This window comes from Oratosquilla oratoria, chromosome 8, assembly GCF_046742065.1.
Source record: "Oratosquilla oratoria isolate Oo_2021 chromosome 8, ASM4674206v1, whole genome shotgun sequence".
NCBI lineage: Eukaryota > Metazoa > Arthropoda > Malacostraca > Stomatopoda > Squillidae > Oratosquilla > Oratosquilla oratoria.
Window position 1 is genome coordinate 75,848,329 of NC_134784.1, and position 15,401 is coordinate 75,863,729.

Below are 15,401 nucleotides of genomic sequence, written 5' to 3' on the forward strand. Positions count from 1 at the left end.
TGATAAAGGGTGTGTGTACAAAATACCTTGTAAATTATGTAATCAATTTTATGTTGGTCAGACTGTTAAAACACAAAGGATTACAAAGGCGGAGCATGCCGACAGGAGACCTTTTGGTCCATATCTAGGTCGGATGCGAAAGAAAAAAATCATAATAATAATGAAACAATAAATAAAACTACAATAATGTAAATAACAAATAAAATACATAAATAAATGCATAGGTATAGTTAAATAATAAACAAACAGGTAAATAGTAAATAATAATAAATTAATATATAACTAATAATAAATTAAAATCAAACAAACAAATGATGACAAAACAAAAACAAATAATATAAAATAATAATAATAATTACAGCATCTTGCTTAGGTGTTTATCTAAATGATTCTTAAAGCTTCGAACTGAACTACATTGCACTACCTGTGCAGGAAGTTTATTCCATTCATTAACTACACGGTTGGCAAAGTTGTTTCTACCTACTTCCAAATTGAATCTATTTCCCGACAGTTTGAGACCATTGTTTCTTGTCTGATTCTCATTCAATGTGAAAATTGTCACTTTTGATGTTGTCAATTTCCTTTAGAATCTTAAAGACCTGTATCAAGTCACCTCAGAGTCTACGTTTTTTCAGGGAAAACAGATTCATATGTTTTAGTTGATTTTCGTATAATTTATTTTTGATATTTGGAATCAGTTTTGTGGCTCGCCGTTGTACCATACGGTGACCATACGGAAACAACATATTGCAAATGTGGACGAATTAACAATTTATATAGCTTGTTAATGAGTGATGGACTTTTGAAATCAAAAGATCGCGCAATCAGTCCTAGAATCTTATTTGCTTTCTCAGAGGCTGAAATACACTGCTTGGTTGATTTGAGATCGTTACTGATGATTACGCCGAGATCTTTTTCACTATCCACTTATGTTAACGAATTTCCAAATAACTTGTAATCGTATTTACTGTTATTCTTACCTATGTGCATTTACTTGTGTTAAATTTCATTAGCCATTTTTCAGACCATTGCTGTAATTTATCTAAATCTTCTTGAATATCTGTGGCAAGTCCTTCCTTACTCAATTATTGTATATATTTATAGTATATGTATCTCCTTTATTGTATATGTAACACTTCTTTATTATACATGACTACTTAATATCAACATATATTTATTGTAAATTATTTGTATAAGTAAGCCTATGTAGTCATTACATTATATAAGTGCCCTATACACAATTATATAACCGATTATATATACGTCATTAGGCGTACGCTACAGGCGTGTGCGTCTATGCAGGAGATTCTTTCTGAGGCATATTCTGTTAAAAACTACAGCAAAAGAATTCTTTATTAACTTTTTCCGTGAGCTCTCAAGCTTGCGAAAAGTAGATTTTTGGTAGGGGAAAAGGGAGTAAATCAAATTTCCAAAACTCATAGGAAACATGAAAGTTATAATGAACACAAAAATACAGCACATAGTAAACAAAATACAAGAAATGAGTACAAAAAATACAGCATAAAACAAAATACAAGCAGAACAAATTAGATTTCATGACGTTTCGCAGATGTTTCTGCATCCTCAGTTGAAGTGAATGAGAATGGAAAAGGGAGCATATTTTAAATGAAATGAAGAGCGCGGGGAGAAGTCACCGTGTTGTAACTGGGGGAAGTCACATGTGTGGTCCCCAAAAACGAAAGTGACAAATTGTCCTTCATAATCTTTTACAAAAGTAGAAAGACCTCTTCTCTACTTTTAATGATCAACCCCGCACCAGAACCCCAGGAGGTTCGTCAATCCCACGTAGTATATAAATACACAAGCCCAGAGGAGGACTGCACGCCCCTTTCAGTCTACGTGGGAAGGACGACCACTACATTATCCAGAAGAATCACCATGCACTTGCAACACGGAGGACCTAAGCAACACCACTAGACCCAGCATCGAGGCCACCTCGATAGGGAGACTATGGTAAAAAACACGGAGGTTGTGGCAAAAGAAGAGGACCCAGAGCGCTTGGCCATCTTGGAAGCCATCAGGATAAAGGAGCTGCAACCTGCCATTAATAGGCAAGTAAAAGACCTCGCCCTCCTCCCTAGCATGAAACCTGTTCAGAGGAGCCAGATGGACAATCCCAAGAAATTGGGTTTTTTTCCACAGAGACTTCATATTCTCCGCCAAAAGGAAGAACATCCTGCCATACGTCGTTCCCAAAGACTGAGAAGCAGATTGGCACCAAATCCGGGAGTGACCTCTCCGAGTACAGTTTCCGATGTTCTGTGATCTCTCCCAGTTTTTGTGGTCATACGTGTGACCCCCTCCAGTTACAACACGGTGACTTCTCCCCACGCTTTTCATTTCATTTAAGATATGCTCCCATTTCCATTCTTATTCACTTCAACTGAGGATGCAGAAAGATCTGCGAAGCGTCTTGAAATCTAATTTGTTCTACTTGTATTTTGTTTTTGCTGTATTTTTTGTAACAATTTCTTGTATTTTGTTTACTGTGTGCTGTATTTTTGTGTTAATTATAACTTTTGTGTTTCCTATGAGTTTTGGAAATTTGATTTACTCCCTTTCCCCCTACCAAAAATCTACTTTTCGCAAGCTTGAGTGCTCATGGAAAAAGTTAATTAATAATTCATTTGCTGTTGTTTTTAACATAATATAAATATAATATATATATATATATATATATATATATATATATATATATATATATATATAAACAAAAACCCACTATGTTGGATAAGAAGAAATGAAATAAATAGATTCCATATATTTCGATCACGGACTGTGATCCTCTTCAGTCGTATTCCACTGAAGAGGATCACAGACCGTGATCGAAATATATAGACTCTATTTATTTAATTTCTTCTTATCCAACACAGTGGGTTTTTGGTGAAATTTACTACTGTGTTAAGACATTACTTTCTATATATATATATATATATATATATATATATATATATATATATATATATATATATATATATATATATATATATATATATATATATATATATATATATATATATATATATATATATATATATATTAGTTTTTGGGAATTGGCATTAACTTATATTTCTCCTCCCTTCGTCATCACTACCAACCAAAATATTTACCTACCCTTATTTTCTTTTATGAATTTTAATCGATATATATTATTCATTTTTGTAATTCTGTAATGAAATTAATTCTTATTTATACTGAAAATTAGACATATATATTTTTGTCTAATTTTAAAAACGATTAATTTCTGCTGTTGCTACCCCTGATAGAACTGTTGACAAGCTTCAATCGCCATTGTCGCCCTTCTGTCTGGTACGTCCGTTTGGAAAGGACGTGTGGTGAATTAGTGCGCTACATCGGCGCCCATCGACATCAAGTAAGAAATTTACAGAAAGAATTTGTCATATCTTATTAGCATAAGTGATGAGGCGTTGACTGATATTAGTGTCGATGTGAAATATTGAGAAATAATGGAGAAACAAAGTAAAATACTATCCACCTCGCCCTGCGAAATTTTAATTCATTAATGATAACCATAAGTATAGTGAATTTTTATTGGTAATTAAATTTTCCTAAAGTACCAAGGGCAGGATTGCAAATGTAATACCAACAACCAATTTATGTACTAATACTTTCACTACATAATACGACGTATGTTGCACCCGTCGGTCTCGTAGCTATTTAGTGGTACAAATGAAGTATTATTTAATATAAAAGTGTATAAAGGTCTTCTATACGATTTTCTGTTTCGGAATGCAAGTCGCGCAGATTGTTATAAGGATGGCACGTTGGCCACATGTGCTGGCGTTGGGGGGGTCCAAGCAATGCCACGCCATGAGGTTCGGTTTGGTTTGGTGTATCAGTTAGTCGTTAACTTTGTATGTAAATTGGCCTAAAAGAAAAACTTTGGCCAGTCTTGCCGATTGGTTTGAATCCGTAGGTTAGAACCACCCGATATTTAACATTTCTTCCAATAATTAAGATCTACAATAGTCTCAGGTTTGTACATAAGCCAATATTCATCCAAGATTTTGGGCTAGCCCTCTTGTGTTCCCTGACCATAGTGAGCAGGACCATGGAGAAATTCGGACACATCTCCACTAGATGTTACTCTTGCTATCTGAAAACTTATCGCCATTTACAATTTTCATGAGTCTGCCTACCGTAGACTATTGTAGATTTTAATTATTGGAAGAAATGTTAAATCTTGGGTGGTTATAACCTGGATTCATTCCAATCGGCAAGACTGGCCAAAGTTTTTCTATTAGGCCAATTTACATACAAAGTTAACGACTAACTGATGCACCAAACCAAACCTAACCTCATGGCGCGGCATTGCTTGGACCCCCCCAACGCCAGCACATGTGGCCAACGTGCCATCCCTATAACAATCTGCGCGATATTCATAATAATTTCCTGTCCATCTATCATGTAAAGTATCAAGACATTGGTCTTACTGATGGCAATACAAATGGAAGTGGCATAAATCTTGTTTTTGTGGTGAAAAACTCTTCAAATTTGTCTTGAAAACAAGTTTTTCTCTATTGACTCTTGTGCTGAATTGCCAACAAGTGACCTGCACCATTCTATAATGCTGAATACTTGTTTTATATGCATTTAAAGTGTCTTGTGGTCCTGTACAATCAATTGCATCACAAAGTATAAGATTTGCCAACAGTAGCATGTACCTCAGTGATGTTATTTTGTATGCATTTTAAATGTGGCTCTCTACCAACAATTGTCTAGTGTTTATTGATTAGTCGAACAAAAAGATGGTCTCTAAGCTCGTGTAAACCCAGTTGTTGGTAGTGTATCACATCTTGAAACTACATTGACGAGGCCAAATGCTTTTAAATTTGTATAATTAAATATAGCAGGATTAACCTTTTCAATAAGTGATTCTTGTGTGAAGGGGTCTCGTTAATTACCGACAAAACCCAAACGGGCTTTTTTCTCAAATGCACAATTCTATATATGTGGTTGCATTGACCTATTTTCTTTAAAATGTGACTTGTATGTAATTTTATCGAAGATAGGTCACATTTGTAGCCTCTGCAAAATTACCCCCACAGGTACACATACTGACTCACTAAATACTGACAAAACCCAAACAAGGATGGTTTTTGACCTGTTTTCTTTTAAATGTGATTTCCATGTAATTTGATCAAAAGTTAGGTTTTTATCCACTGCCAAATTAGACCAAAGCTAGAAATACAGTCTCACTAATTACCGACCAAAACCAAGCATAAACAAATGACTGCTCAAATGCACAATTTTATATAAAAAAAAATATAGCATTGACGTATTATCTTTACATACTGTTGACCTACAGGTTATAGTATCCAGGAACAAGCTCAGACACTATTGGAGGAAATAAAATAAGCGTATGGTTGCTTTATTTGACCTATTTTCTTCAGTGTGTGATTTTCATATAATAATTTGATCAAAGGTGGTTTTTATCCTTTGCAAAATTAGACCATAGCTACGAATACGGTCGGTCTCGCAAATTACTGACCAAAACCAACCACACCTGACCAAGGGTGGTTTTTGCTCAAATGCACAATTTTGTGTAAAAAAATAGTTGCATTGTTTGATTTTTTTCTCTCCCCGTGGTTTTTTTAGCTTTGCAAAATGACCAACCACAGCTACAAATCCTAAGAAATTTGCATTTGGTTGCTTTATTTGAACTATTTTCTTTAGAATGTGATTGTCATGTAATTTGTTCAAAAGGGACATCTGCAAAATTACCGACTAAACCTGGTATTCCTAGCTGTGGTTGGTTGCAGAAGCTAAAAACGTAACCTTGGTCAAATCACATGAAAATCCAATTTTAAAATTTATCAAATTCAACAATATGCAATCTATTACACTAACATAATAAGAAATTTGGTGTAGTTTGATCCATATCACCCTTGATCATAGATGGCTGGCAGGACTGTTCGTAGATGTGATCGGTAGTTTTGCAGAGGATAAAAATCTAACTTTGATAAAATTACATGAAAATTGCACTTAAAAGAAAATAGGTCAAAATAATAACCATATGGTAATTTTTATGAAATTGTACATTTGAGCAAAAACGGTCCTTGGTCGAGGATGGTTGGTAATTAGTGAGTGACTATTCATAGCTGTGGTTGGTAATTTTGCAGAGGATGAAAACGTAACTTCTTTGATCAAATTACATGAAAATGACCTATTTTAAAAATGGGTCAAATAATGCAACCATAAGCTAGTTTCTTCATATTGTGCAATTTAGCAAAATCCAGCCTTAGTTGGATTTGGTCGGTAATTGGCAAGACCAGTCTCATCAGACATTCCTAGGTTCTGACCATGGAGGTGGATGTAAACCAAATCTTGGACATTGCATAGTAACTGGTTCGGTGTTTTTGCATAATCCCCCACCATCTTTGGGGGGGGGGTTAGTTGATGGAAAGAGGTACATTAGGTCAAATCTGTGGTGTGGGGTTATGCAGTTAAGCCACATGGTTTTCCTAGGAAAATACCAGTATTTATGACTACTGAATGCATGGGCCAAGCCAGATTATCCATGGGTCCATTTACGGGCAGAGTTCGTAATGGACAGTTAGATCTACACCAACAAATCTTAGCATCTCTCTCTCTCCCAGCTCCTCCAACCACTTGTATAAAACCAAATCCCAGTAGGCCACGTCAATTTGTTAAATACACAACCATTCTCCACTTGCACCTCTTGCTTCTCCCCCAGCTCAAACCCCCATTTACAGGCCCATGCACTTATATTTTCTTGTTTTCCCTTTTGAGTACACCATGTACTTCTGCTTTACAAATTTTTTTTTAGTCTCTCTTCATTCTCTCCATGTGCTCAAGCTATCCCAGTATTTTTTCCCTGTCTGCCAGCTTTTGTGGTGTACATGTGCACATGTACCCCACAAGTATGCTTGTAGGTGCAAAGTGATGCATGAGTTGTGGTAGTCTGACCTGACTACACTCGAAGGTTAGGATGGGTCACCTTAATTAGGACATGTCTGGTCGAGGCATCATGTCAGCCCTGGGTATATACCACTTGCCCCGAGTGGGCAGGCAGTGATTGTCACAAGTTTTACTGGGTCACTGTCGGACATTCATTCTTGGTCAGTCAATGTGAAATTGTTCTGTAGCTTGTTGCTAGGCCTTTGCAGTTGGATGAAGTGCATAAGCCACAATGTCAATCTGTCATGAAGTCCAGGAACATACACTTGTTACTTTTACACCTCGGTTTCTTACCAAATCCAACCTTGTTGCACCCATGGTTGGGGGGGGGGGACTGCACCTCCCATGTCTAACCCATATAGGGCTGTAGGTATAAGCTTTACTTTGCATCAGTGGATGCATAAATTTCATGACTTCCCCAGGAATCATGAAGGGTGAATTAGTGTAGTCTGACCTAGAAATAATTTCACTTGTATTGACATGCACCCAAATCACTGAAAGGTGTCAAGGGTTATGGTAATAAATCATCGAATAGAAGGTAAATTTTAAACTCTTCTTTCAGAATGTCTGAATCATTGCAACTTCGAGGAACCCTTGTGGGTCATAATGGATGGGTTACACAGATTGCAACCAACCGCAACTTCCCTGACATGATCTTGTCAGCTTCGAGGGGTAAGTTTTATTTAAAGACTGAGAAATGTGATTGTGAATATAATGCTGCACATGTTTTATTTTTTGTCAATGTTTCAACTTGCAGACAAATCTCTCATCTTATGGAAACTGACACGTGATGAGAACAACTATGGTGTTCCACAGAAGAGACTCCATGGCCACTCCCACTTTATTTCTGATGTGGTAAGTTTTGACTTGAGAAATAATTATCAATACCTGCTAAGATGAAAAAATATATATATAAACCAATTACTGGGGTTGATGTAAAGACTTGTCCTACAGGTTATGTCCTTGGATGGCCACTTTGCCCTCTCGGGTTCGTGGGACAAGACCTTGCGCCTTTGGGATTTGGCAGATGGCAAGACAACGCGTCGGTTTGAAGACCATACTAAGGTGTGACTTCAGGGCATCTGAAGTGGATATATAATAGTCAGGAAGCTTTTTTGTTTTAAATTTTTTTTATTAGATAGAAGAGGACACTTGCTACACCGTGAGTACCCAGTTTTATTTGGTAATACAAAGGAAGGTACAGTATTGCCATGGAAGTTGGCCACGGCTTTATTGTGCTGGGATGCAATTGTATGCATTGTTGGTTGCTAGGTTTTTACTGTTAGTATTTTTCAGGATGTGCTGTCGGTAGCCTTCAGTGCAGATAACCGTCAGATTGTTTCTGGATCAAGAGACAAGACTATCAAGGTAAGTGGTTTTACATATAACAAGGTTTCCTTTTACAAAGGAGGTAGCCAGGGTCAAAGGCAATTCACTCCAATTTCATCCCTACATACTCCTTGTTCATAACCCCTCCCTTGCACTTTTCTTGGCTCCTGGATAACTGGTTATGCCTACATTGCCCACAGTACATCTAGAGCAAGGCCACTTCATTTAATTGGCAATTTCCCCTCGTGCTGAAAAGGACGAGACCCATCAAGCTGTCAAAATATCATTCACATGTACTTCCTCATCCCCCACCCACTCATGCATTGTCATCCATACACAACCATTCTCCATTCCCCCTTTCCTTAACGGATATTGCCGTCTTTCCAATCCATGTATCTGATCCTTGGTTGCCCCCTCATGTTCATTCTCTACCCTTGCCTTCCACACATCTTTTTTCACTCATTCTTTCAGTGTATCCAAATTATCCCAATCCTAGTTTAACCCTGTATCTCAGCTGCCCCCCCCCACACACACACACACGCACACACTTTCAAGTTTCTGCCGTGCAATGCTGTTGGCACAATCACCCCTTCATTCAATATCTTAGCATTCATTCCCAAATGTTTATTAATTTTTAATCCCTGAGGCATTTATTCTACATTCAACCTCCCATTTCCTGCTACATTTGCCCCAAATGTCCAAAGCTATCCACATACTCCAGTCTCTCCCTTCATACGTACATATACCAATGGCCATTTCCCCATTACTAGGGAGATAGCCATAAAACAGGCATAAAATCCACTCCCACCCTTTCCATCTCCACATACTCCACTCCCATTTACCCACAACCCATTCTTGGCTGCTGCATAACTGGTAATATCTCCCGTTGCCCTGGGTCAGAAACAATGTAGCAAGAAGGAACACATCCACAGCAAGGCTGCTTCATTTAATTGGCAACACCTGTCCCCTCCAAGACAAATTATTTGTGGCTCTGGTTCGTAGACCCTGAAGTATCAGCTGCATGCTACTGATCAGCTTTCAACACCACAGTAACATGCATCCAATACCCCAGATACATATACCAAACGCTTTTTCCCCCTTACATATGGGGTACCCATAAAGAAAAAGGCATAGAAACCACTACAACTCATTCTATTCCCCACATATTCCACTCCCCTTCTCCTTCCCTCTCATCTTGGCACCTCCTGGATGACTGGTCATCCTGTCCTCTGCCCTGGGTCAGAAGCAGGTTTGCAAGACAGCACATCCACAGCAAGGGTGCCTCATTAATTCGGCGACCCCCTCTGTCCCCTCGTGCAGTAAAGGAGAAGTCCCCTCAGGCTGCGTCAAAATATTTCTTACACCCCCCCGTCCCCCTTATGTATTACAGCATCCATGCACAACCCTTCTCCATTCATCCGTATCTTCTGTCCTCTTCCGTCCTTCAACAGACATTCCTTTCACAATGCCCGTTACCCCGTCCATCTATCTCATCCTAGTATGCACCCTCATGTTCACTCCTTCCACCTCTGCCTTCCACACCTTTTACTAATCTTTCTTCATTCATTCTTTCCATGTGTCCAAACCATCTCAATACTTTCAACTCTATCTCAACTCCCTTTCCACACCTGTTCTCCTCACCTCCTTGTTTCTCACTTTAGCCTAGTAACCCCTATCATACTTCTCGGACATTTCATCTCAAACATATTCAAACTCTTCCTCTCGTGTTCCTGCCCCGTACAGTGTTTTCAGCACGATTGCGCCTTCATATAACCTCCTTAGCATCCATTCCTAGATGCCTATTTCTCATTGCACTTTTTAATCCACCAAGGTATTTACTCCCTTTTCTCAATCTACATTCTATCTCCGCTCCCTTTCCTGCCACATTCACACCAAAGTATCTAAAACTATCCACTTCCAGTCTCTCCCTTAATGCCCCCTTCCAGCCTGCTGTCCCTCCCCTTGTACATCTTGTCTCCTTACTTTTGCCCACCTTTATCTTCAGCTTCCTTTTTTCACACCTCAAACTCACCAACTTCCTCAATCCCTCCTCTGATCCTGCTACAAGCGCAGTGTCGCCAGCAGACAACTGGCTTATTTCCCTCTTTTCTCCATTCTTTAACCATCTCCAACCCCTGACCCACCATCTTTGCATTCGCCTCTCACACCACCCCATCCATGTATAGATTGAACAGCCAGGGTGACATGACACATCCCTTTAACTTCAAACCATTACTCCATTTCTAATCCTAACACAAGCTCTTCTATCAAACTCATGACTGCTCTTAACGGCTTTCCTCCTATCCCATATACCTGCAGTGCCTTCCTGTCTACCCTGTTATAAGCCTTTCCCAATTCCATAAGCCCAGAAAACATCCTTGCCTTTTCCTATAGCTTTCTCACATGTCTTACCACAAATCAGATGGTTAATGGTAATGGAGTTTGTGAAGGTGTGTGAAAGATGAAGATAAATGTGGGAAAGGTGATGTACAAGGGGAGAATATGGCAGAAAATTGGAAGCGAGTATTGAGGGAAGTGGAGCTTTTGGTACTTAGGTGCGAATGTGGAGGGTGAGGGAGGAGTGGGGGTAGAATGTAGATTGAGAAAACATACCTTGGTCAATTAAAATGTGTAACAAACTATTGGGAATGGATGTGCTGAGAGGAATTATGCTGACAGTACTGTAAAGGGCCGAAACATGGATCATTAGAGGAAGAGATTAAATGCCCGGGAGGTATGGTAGGGGTTACTAGGCTGGATAGTGAGAAACATGGGGGAGAGCAGTGGTGGGAAAGGAGTTGGGATATTGATGGAGTATATGGGTGGTTTGAACACATGGGAAGAATAAAGATTAAGAGGGGGAACATTGGGGAACCAAGGATGAGATGGATGGGGGTAAAAGGGGCATTGGGAAGGGAGAAGAAAAGATAGGTGTGGATAGGGAATGGTTGTGTATGGATGATGCTGTGATACAAGGGGTTGGGTTTGTGGAAATCTATTAAACCCGGAGATATTTCGCCCAGTCTTTTCTTCCTGCATGGAGTTGCTGATTAAATGAAGCAGTCTTGCTACATTGCTTTGATCCAGGGCAGTGGGTGAGATGGTATGGACCATCCTGGAGGAGTGAGGTACATGTGATGATGAAATGGGTGGGAGTGTGTTTGACGGGGGTGGTTGCATTAGTATGTATGTAGGTGAAGACAACTGTCATGGTTTCTGTACTTTGAAGTAATATCAAAACAAAACTAATAAAATTCATTACACTATTGATTGCAGTTGTGGAATACCTTGGCCCAGTGCAAATACACCATCCAAGAAGATGGACACTCTGACTGGGTGTCTTGTGTGAGGTTCTCCCCATCGAACAACAATCCCATCATTGTTTCCTGTGGTTGGGATAGAGCAGTTAAGGTATGCAAATGGTCTTGTCAAAGTGTATTAATCTTAAATGATGAAATGCATTCTGACACCTCGACTGAAGACTGGTGATTATTTCTTGCATAAAATCTGAAGTGCAGAGTCAATTGAGAATTATACAGACCCAGATGTTTCTTAACACAAGGTTCATTTCCTAGGTATGGAGTCTGACCAACTGCAAGCTCAAGACTAACCACTATGGCCACACAGGGTATCTGAATACAGTTACAGTATCTCCAGATGGCTCCCTTTGTGCATCTGGTGGTAAGGTAAGTTCAAGGCAATTGTACACTATGGTTTGTGTATATGGGAAACAAGTAAACAGGTGATGGGCAGTGGATTGGAGGGTTAATGAAAGTAGTAGGTGAGCCAGTTTGCAGGTAGTGTAGCACTTCCAGAGGAGATGGAGTGAGGCAGCTGTTGGAGTTCAAAAGGGTTAGTAGAATGTTGTAAGTGAACATAGGCAAAAGAAGGTGGTGGCAGCAGTTGGGATAACTGCTATGAGGGAAAGGTGGAATCAAGTCAACTGAAGATGGATGAAAAATTTACTGAAGGATTTGAATGTACAAAAGTGTGCCCAAGACGCATGGAATCCTAGGGAGAGTGAAGAGCATAAATATTGTAGGATTCTTGTGCCTAATTAAGGATAGGAGTGAACAGAATTGACTAGGATGGTTTGAGAAGGCAGAGGTGGCTGGAGTGAGCTTCAGGGAAGTGAATGATTCAACTGTTTGTTGAGTGGATTGGGGGAGGGGTGGTTCTGTGCAATTGAAAGTGGTCAGTGGTGTAGACCAGCTTTTTGGTAGTCTTGTGGGGCAGATGTGTTTTGTATATATATTTTTTCTGCTGGTTATATTTTCTTCCTGCTTCTGGTTGTTGTTGTGGTGGCTTTTTCAAATGTTGGAAAATGGTAAGGGGGTTCATTAGACTTGTAGTTGGCTTGATACTAATTGATTTTCATTTCAGGATGCCAAAGCCATGCTGTGGGACTTGAATGATGACAAGCACTTGTACACCCTGGATCATACCGACACCATAAACTCTTTGTGCTTCAGTCCTAATAGGTATTGGCTTTGTGCCGCCACTGGACCCTCAATTAAGATTTGGGTAAGTATTCTCAAGCAATATAATCTTCAATTCATTATTTAATGATGATAACTACTTTTGCCCGGATTATAATGATGGCTTGCGGATATGGGACTGAGCTTAGAAGAACTTGTTTATGGTATTTTTAGTAGGCATATTTTTACAACTTTGTCATGTTTACAGGATTTGGAGGGTAAGAACATGGTGGACGAACTTAAACCTGATGTCATCACTCAGAACTCGAAGGCTGAGCCACCTCAGTGTTTGTCAATGGCCTGGTCTGCTGATGGCCAGACCTTGTTTGCTGGCTACAGTGACAACAAGATCAGAGTATGGCAGGTCAGCGTCACAAGCCGTGCATAGAAAAATAAAAATATGGTGTACTTCAGTCTATTAATCTGCCTCTTATAAATTTGGCTGGACCACACCACGTTCCTGCCCCCCCCAGGGGGGGGGTGATTTTGGGATGGCCTCTTGATTACTCTGCTTGGATCATGCCCCTGTATGATTTTGGTTATGTCTGTGGAAGACTAGGTAGCAATGCAACTTAACCATGTGATCAATGCAATACAATATTGCCTACTGGACAAGTTTGATACCAGGTATAAGGGGAACCTGTTGGGGTAGGAGCTGCAGATCCTGTCTGCCACTTTTTCAATCTGGTGCAAAGGATTATGAAGATTTGAAATTTTCTACTATAATAAAGCCTAATGTGGAAATAGTGGTATGAGGTAAAGGTGGGTCTGTTCCATGTATTTATGAATGGGGATTGGAAAAAATGTTAGAAGTGGGGTTCCATTCTTGGGCCACTTCTGTTCATAGTACATATAAATGATTGTTCTTGGGCCACTTCTGTTCATAGTATATATAAATGATATAGACCATTTAGATAAACACCTAAGGAAGATGCTGTAATGTTTATATTTTTGTTTTATCATTTGTCTGTGATTTTCAATTATTATAAGTTAATTTATTATTATTTGCTACTTACCTGTTTATTATTTAAATATACCTATGCTTTTTTTCTCGCATCCTACCTAGATATGGACCAAAAGGTCTCCTGTCGGTATGCTCCGCCTTTGTAATTAGGAGTTGGAAGGAAAGGCTAGGTTGAGAAAATGTATAAATACATATACCAAGGCTTTTTTCCCCTTCCAAGGGAGGTAGCCAAAAAGGGAAAGGCATAAAAACACTCCCAAACATTTCATCCCTAGATACACTCAACACCCCTCCCACCCTCCCTCTCATCTGAGCACCTCCTGGATGACGGGTCATCCCTGCACCCTGCCCACCGCCCTGGGTCAGAAGCAGTGTCGCAAGACAGTACATCCACAGCAAGGCCGCTTCATTTAATCGGCGACCCCCCCCTCTCCGTCCCCCTCTGCATATAAGGCGAGGACGGGGAGAAATCCCTTCGGGCTGCGTCAAAATTTACTCGCACATACTACCCCGGCCCCCACCCCCCTGCCTATTCCTCATGTATAAATGCATGGGAGTATTGTTGATGCCATTTTGACATCCTGAAGGGATTTCTACCAGTCTGCACAACTGGCCACTGAAGTGAGGCTCTTCCATTGACAGTGGATATATGCCTTTTGGCTTGTCTACCCCCCCAAAGGGGATGGAGCCCTTGCATAGACGTTTGAAGGTGGTCATAGGGGTTAATCTAGTATTAACACCCACTCCAGTCCAAGCATTAGTGAGTGGGTATACAACGATACTGGCATAGAAACCACTCCCACCCATTCCATTTCCTATATATTCCACCCTCTCTTATCTTGGCACCTCCTGGATGACTGGTCATCCCTGCATCCTGTCCACTGCCCTGGGTCATAAGCAGTGTCTCCAGACACAACACATCCACAGCAAGGTTGTTTCAGAAATTCAGCGACCCCTCCTCTCCATCCCCACGTCCAGAGAAGATGACTGGGAGAAATCCCTTTGGCCTGCATCAAATTTTTTCTTGTACATACTTCATCCCCAACCCACTCCCCCTCATGCATCACAGCATCATCTATACACAACCCCTCTCCATTCACCCCTATCTTCTGCCCTTCCTCCATAGTCATTCCTCTTGTAATGCCCCTTTCACCCCCATCCATCTTGTCCTAGGACACCCCCTCATATTCACCCCTTCCACCTATGCCTTCCCCACTTCTTTACTAATCTATCTTCACTCATTTTTTCTATGACTACTGATGGGAGGAAAATGGAGGTGAAAGTAGCTCTGAAAATTATAAACTGTCAAGGGACTTGGGTTAGATTTGCCAAGTTGTATTATACAGGAGAGCTATGCTTGTAGTGACCTGTCTGTATCTCGGTGCCTATTTTTTTAATTTTTAGAATTTGCACATGGTTCCAAAAATGCACTGTGGGTGGTGTGTGGAGTGTGAAGAAGGGAGGTACAGTAATAGTGGACTGGCTGGTGAGGTTTGTGTATAATGGAGGGTGGAGGAGAGCCTGCATAGTTCCACTTTACTAGGGTGATTAGTAGTTTGTCAAGTAATTGGGAGGGTTTAGGATTAGTAAGGGAACATGGAATAATTGGTGAGGAACTAATTGCTTGGATCAGATTTTTGCAGTAAGGCAGGTGCATGAGAGCTTTG

General features: G+C 40.0%; 1 protein-coding gene across 1 annotated transcript; it reads left to right on the forward strand.

Annotated features, from left to right (window-relative positions):
- The first annotated feature begins 3,252 nt into the window (after positions 1 to 3,252).
- Rack1 (Receptor of activated protein kinase C 1) lies at positions 3,253 to 13,178 on the forward strand. Its single transcript, XM_076189464.1, has 9 exons — positions 3,253 to 3,394; positions 7,526 to 7,635; positions 7,721 to 7,818; positions 7,918 to 8,028; positions 8,260 to 8,331; positions 11,569 to 11,703; positions 11,868 to 11,978; positions 12,676 to 12,816; positions 12,979 to 13,178. The coding sequence occupies exons 2-9, from the start codon at positions 7,527 to 7,529 to the stop codon at positions 13,156 to 13,158; spliced, it is 957 nt and encodes a 318-aa protein (XP_076045579.1). The 5' UTR covers positions 3,253 to 3,394; position 7,526; the 3' UTR covers positions 13,159 to 13,178.
- The last annotated feature ends 2,223 nt before the right edge of the window (positions 13,179 to 15,401 follow it).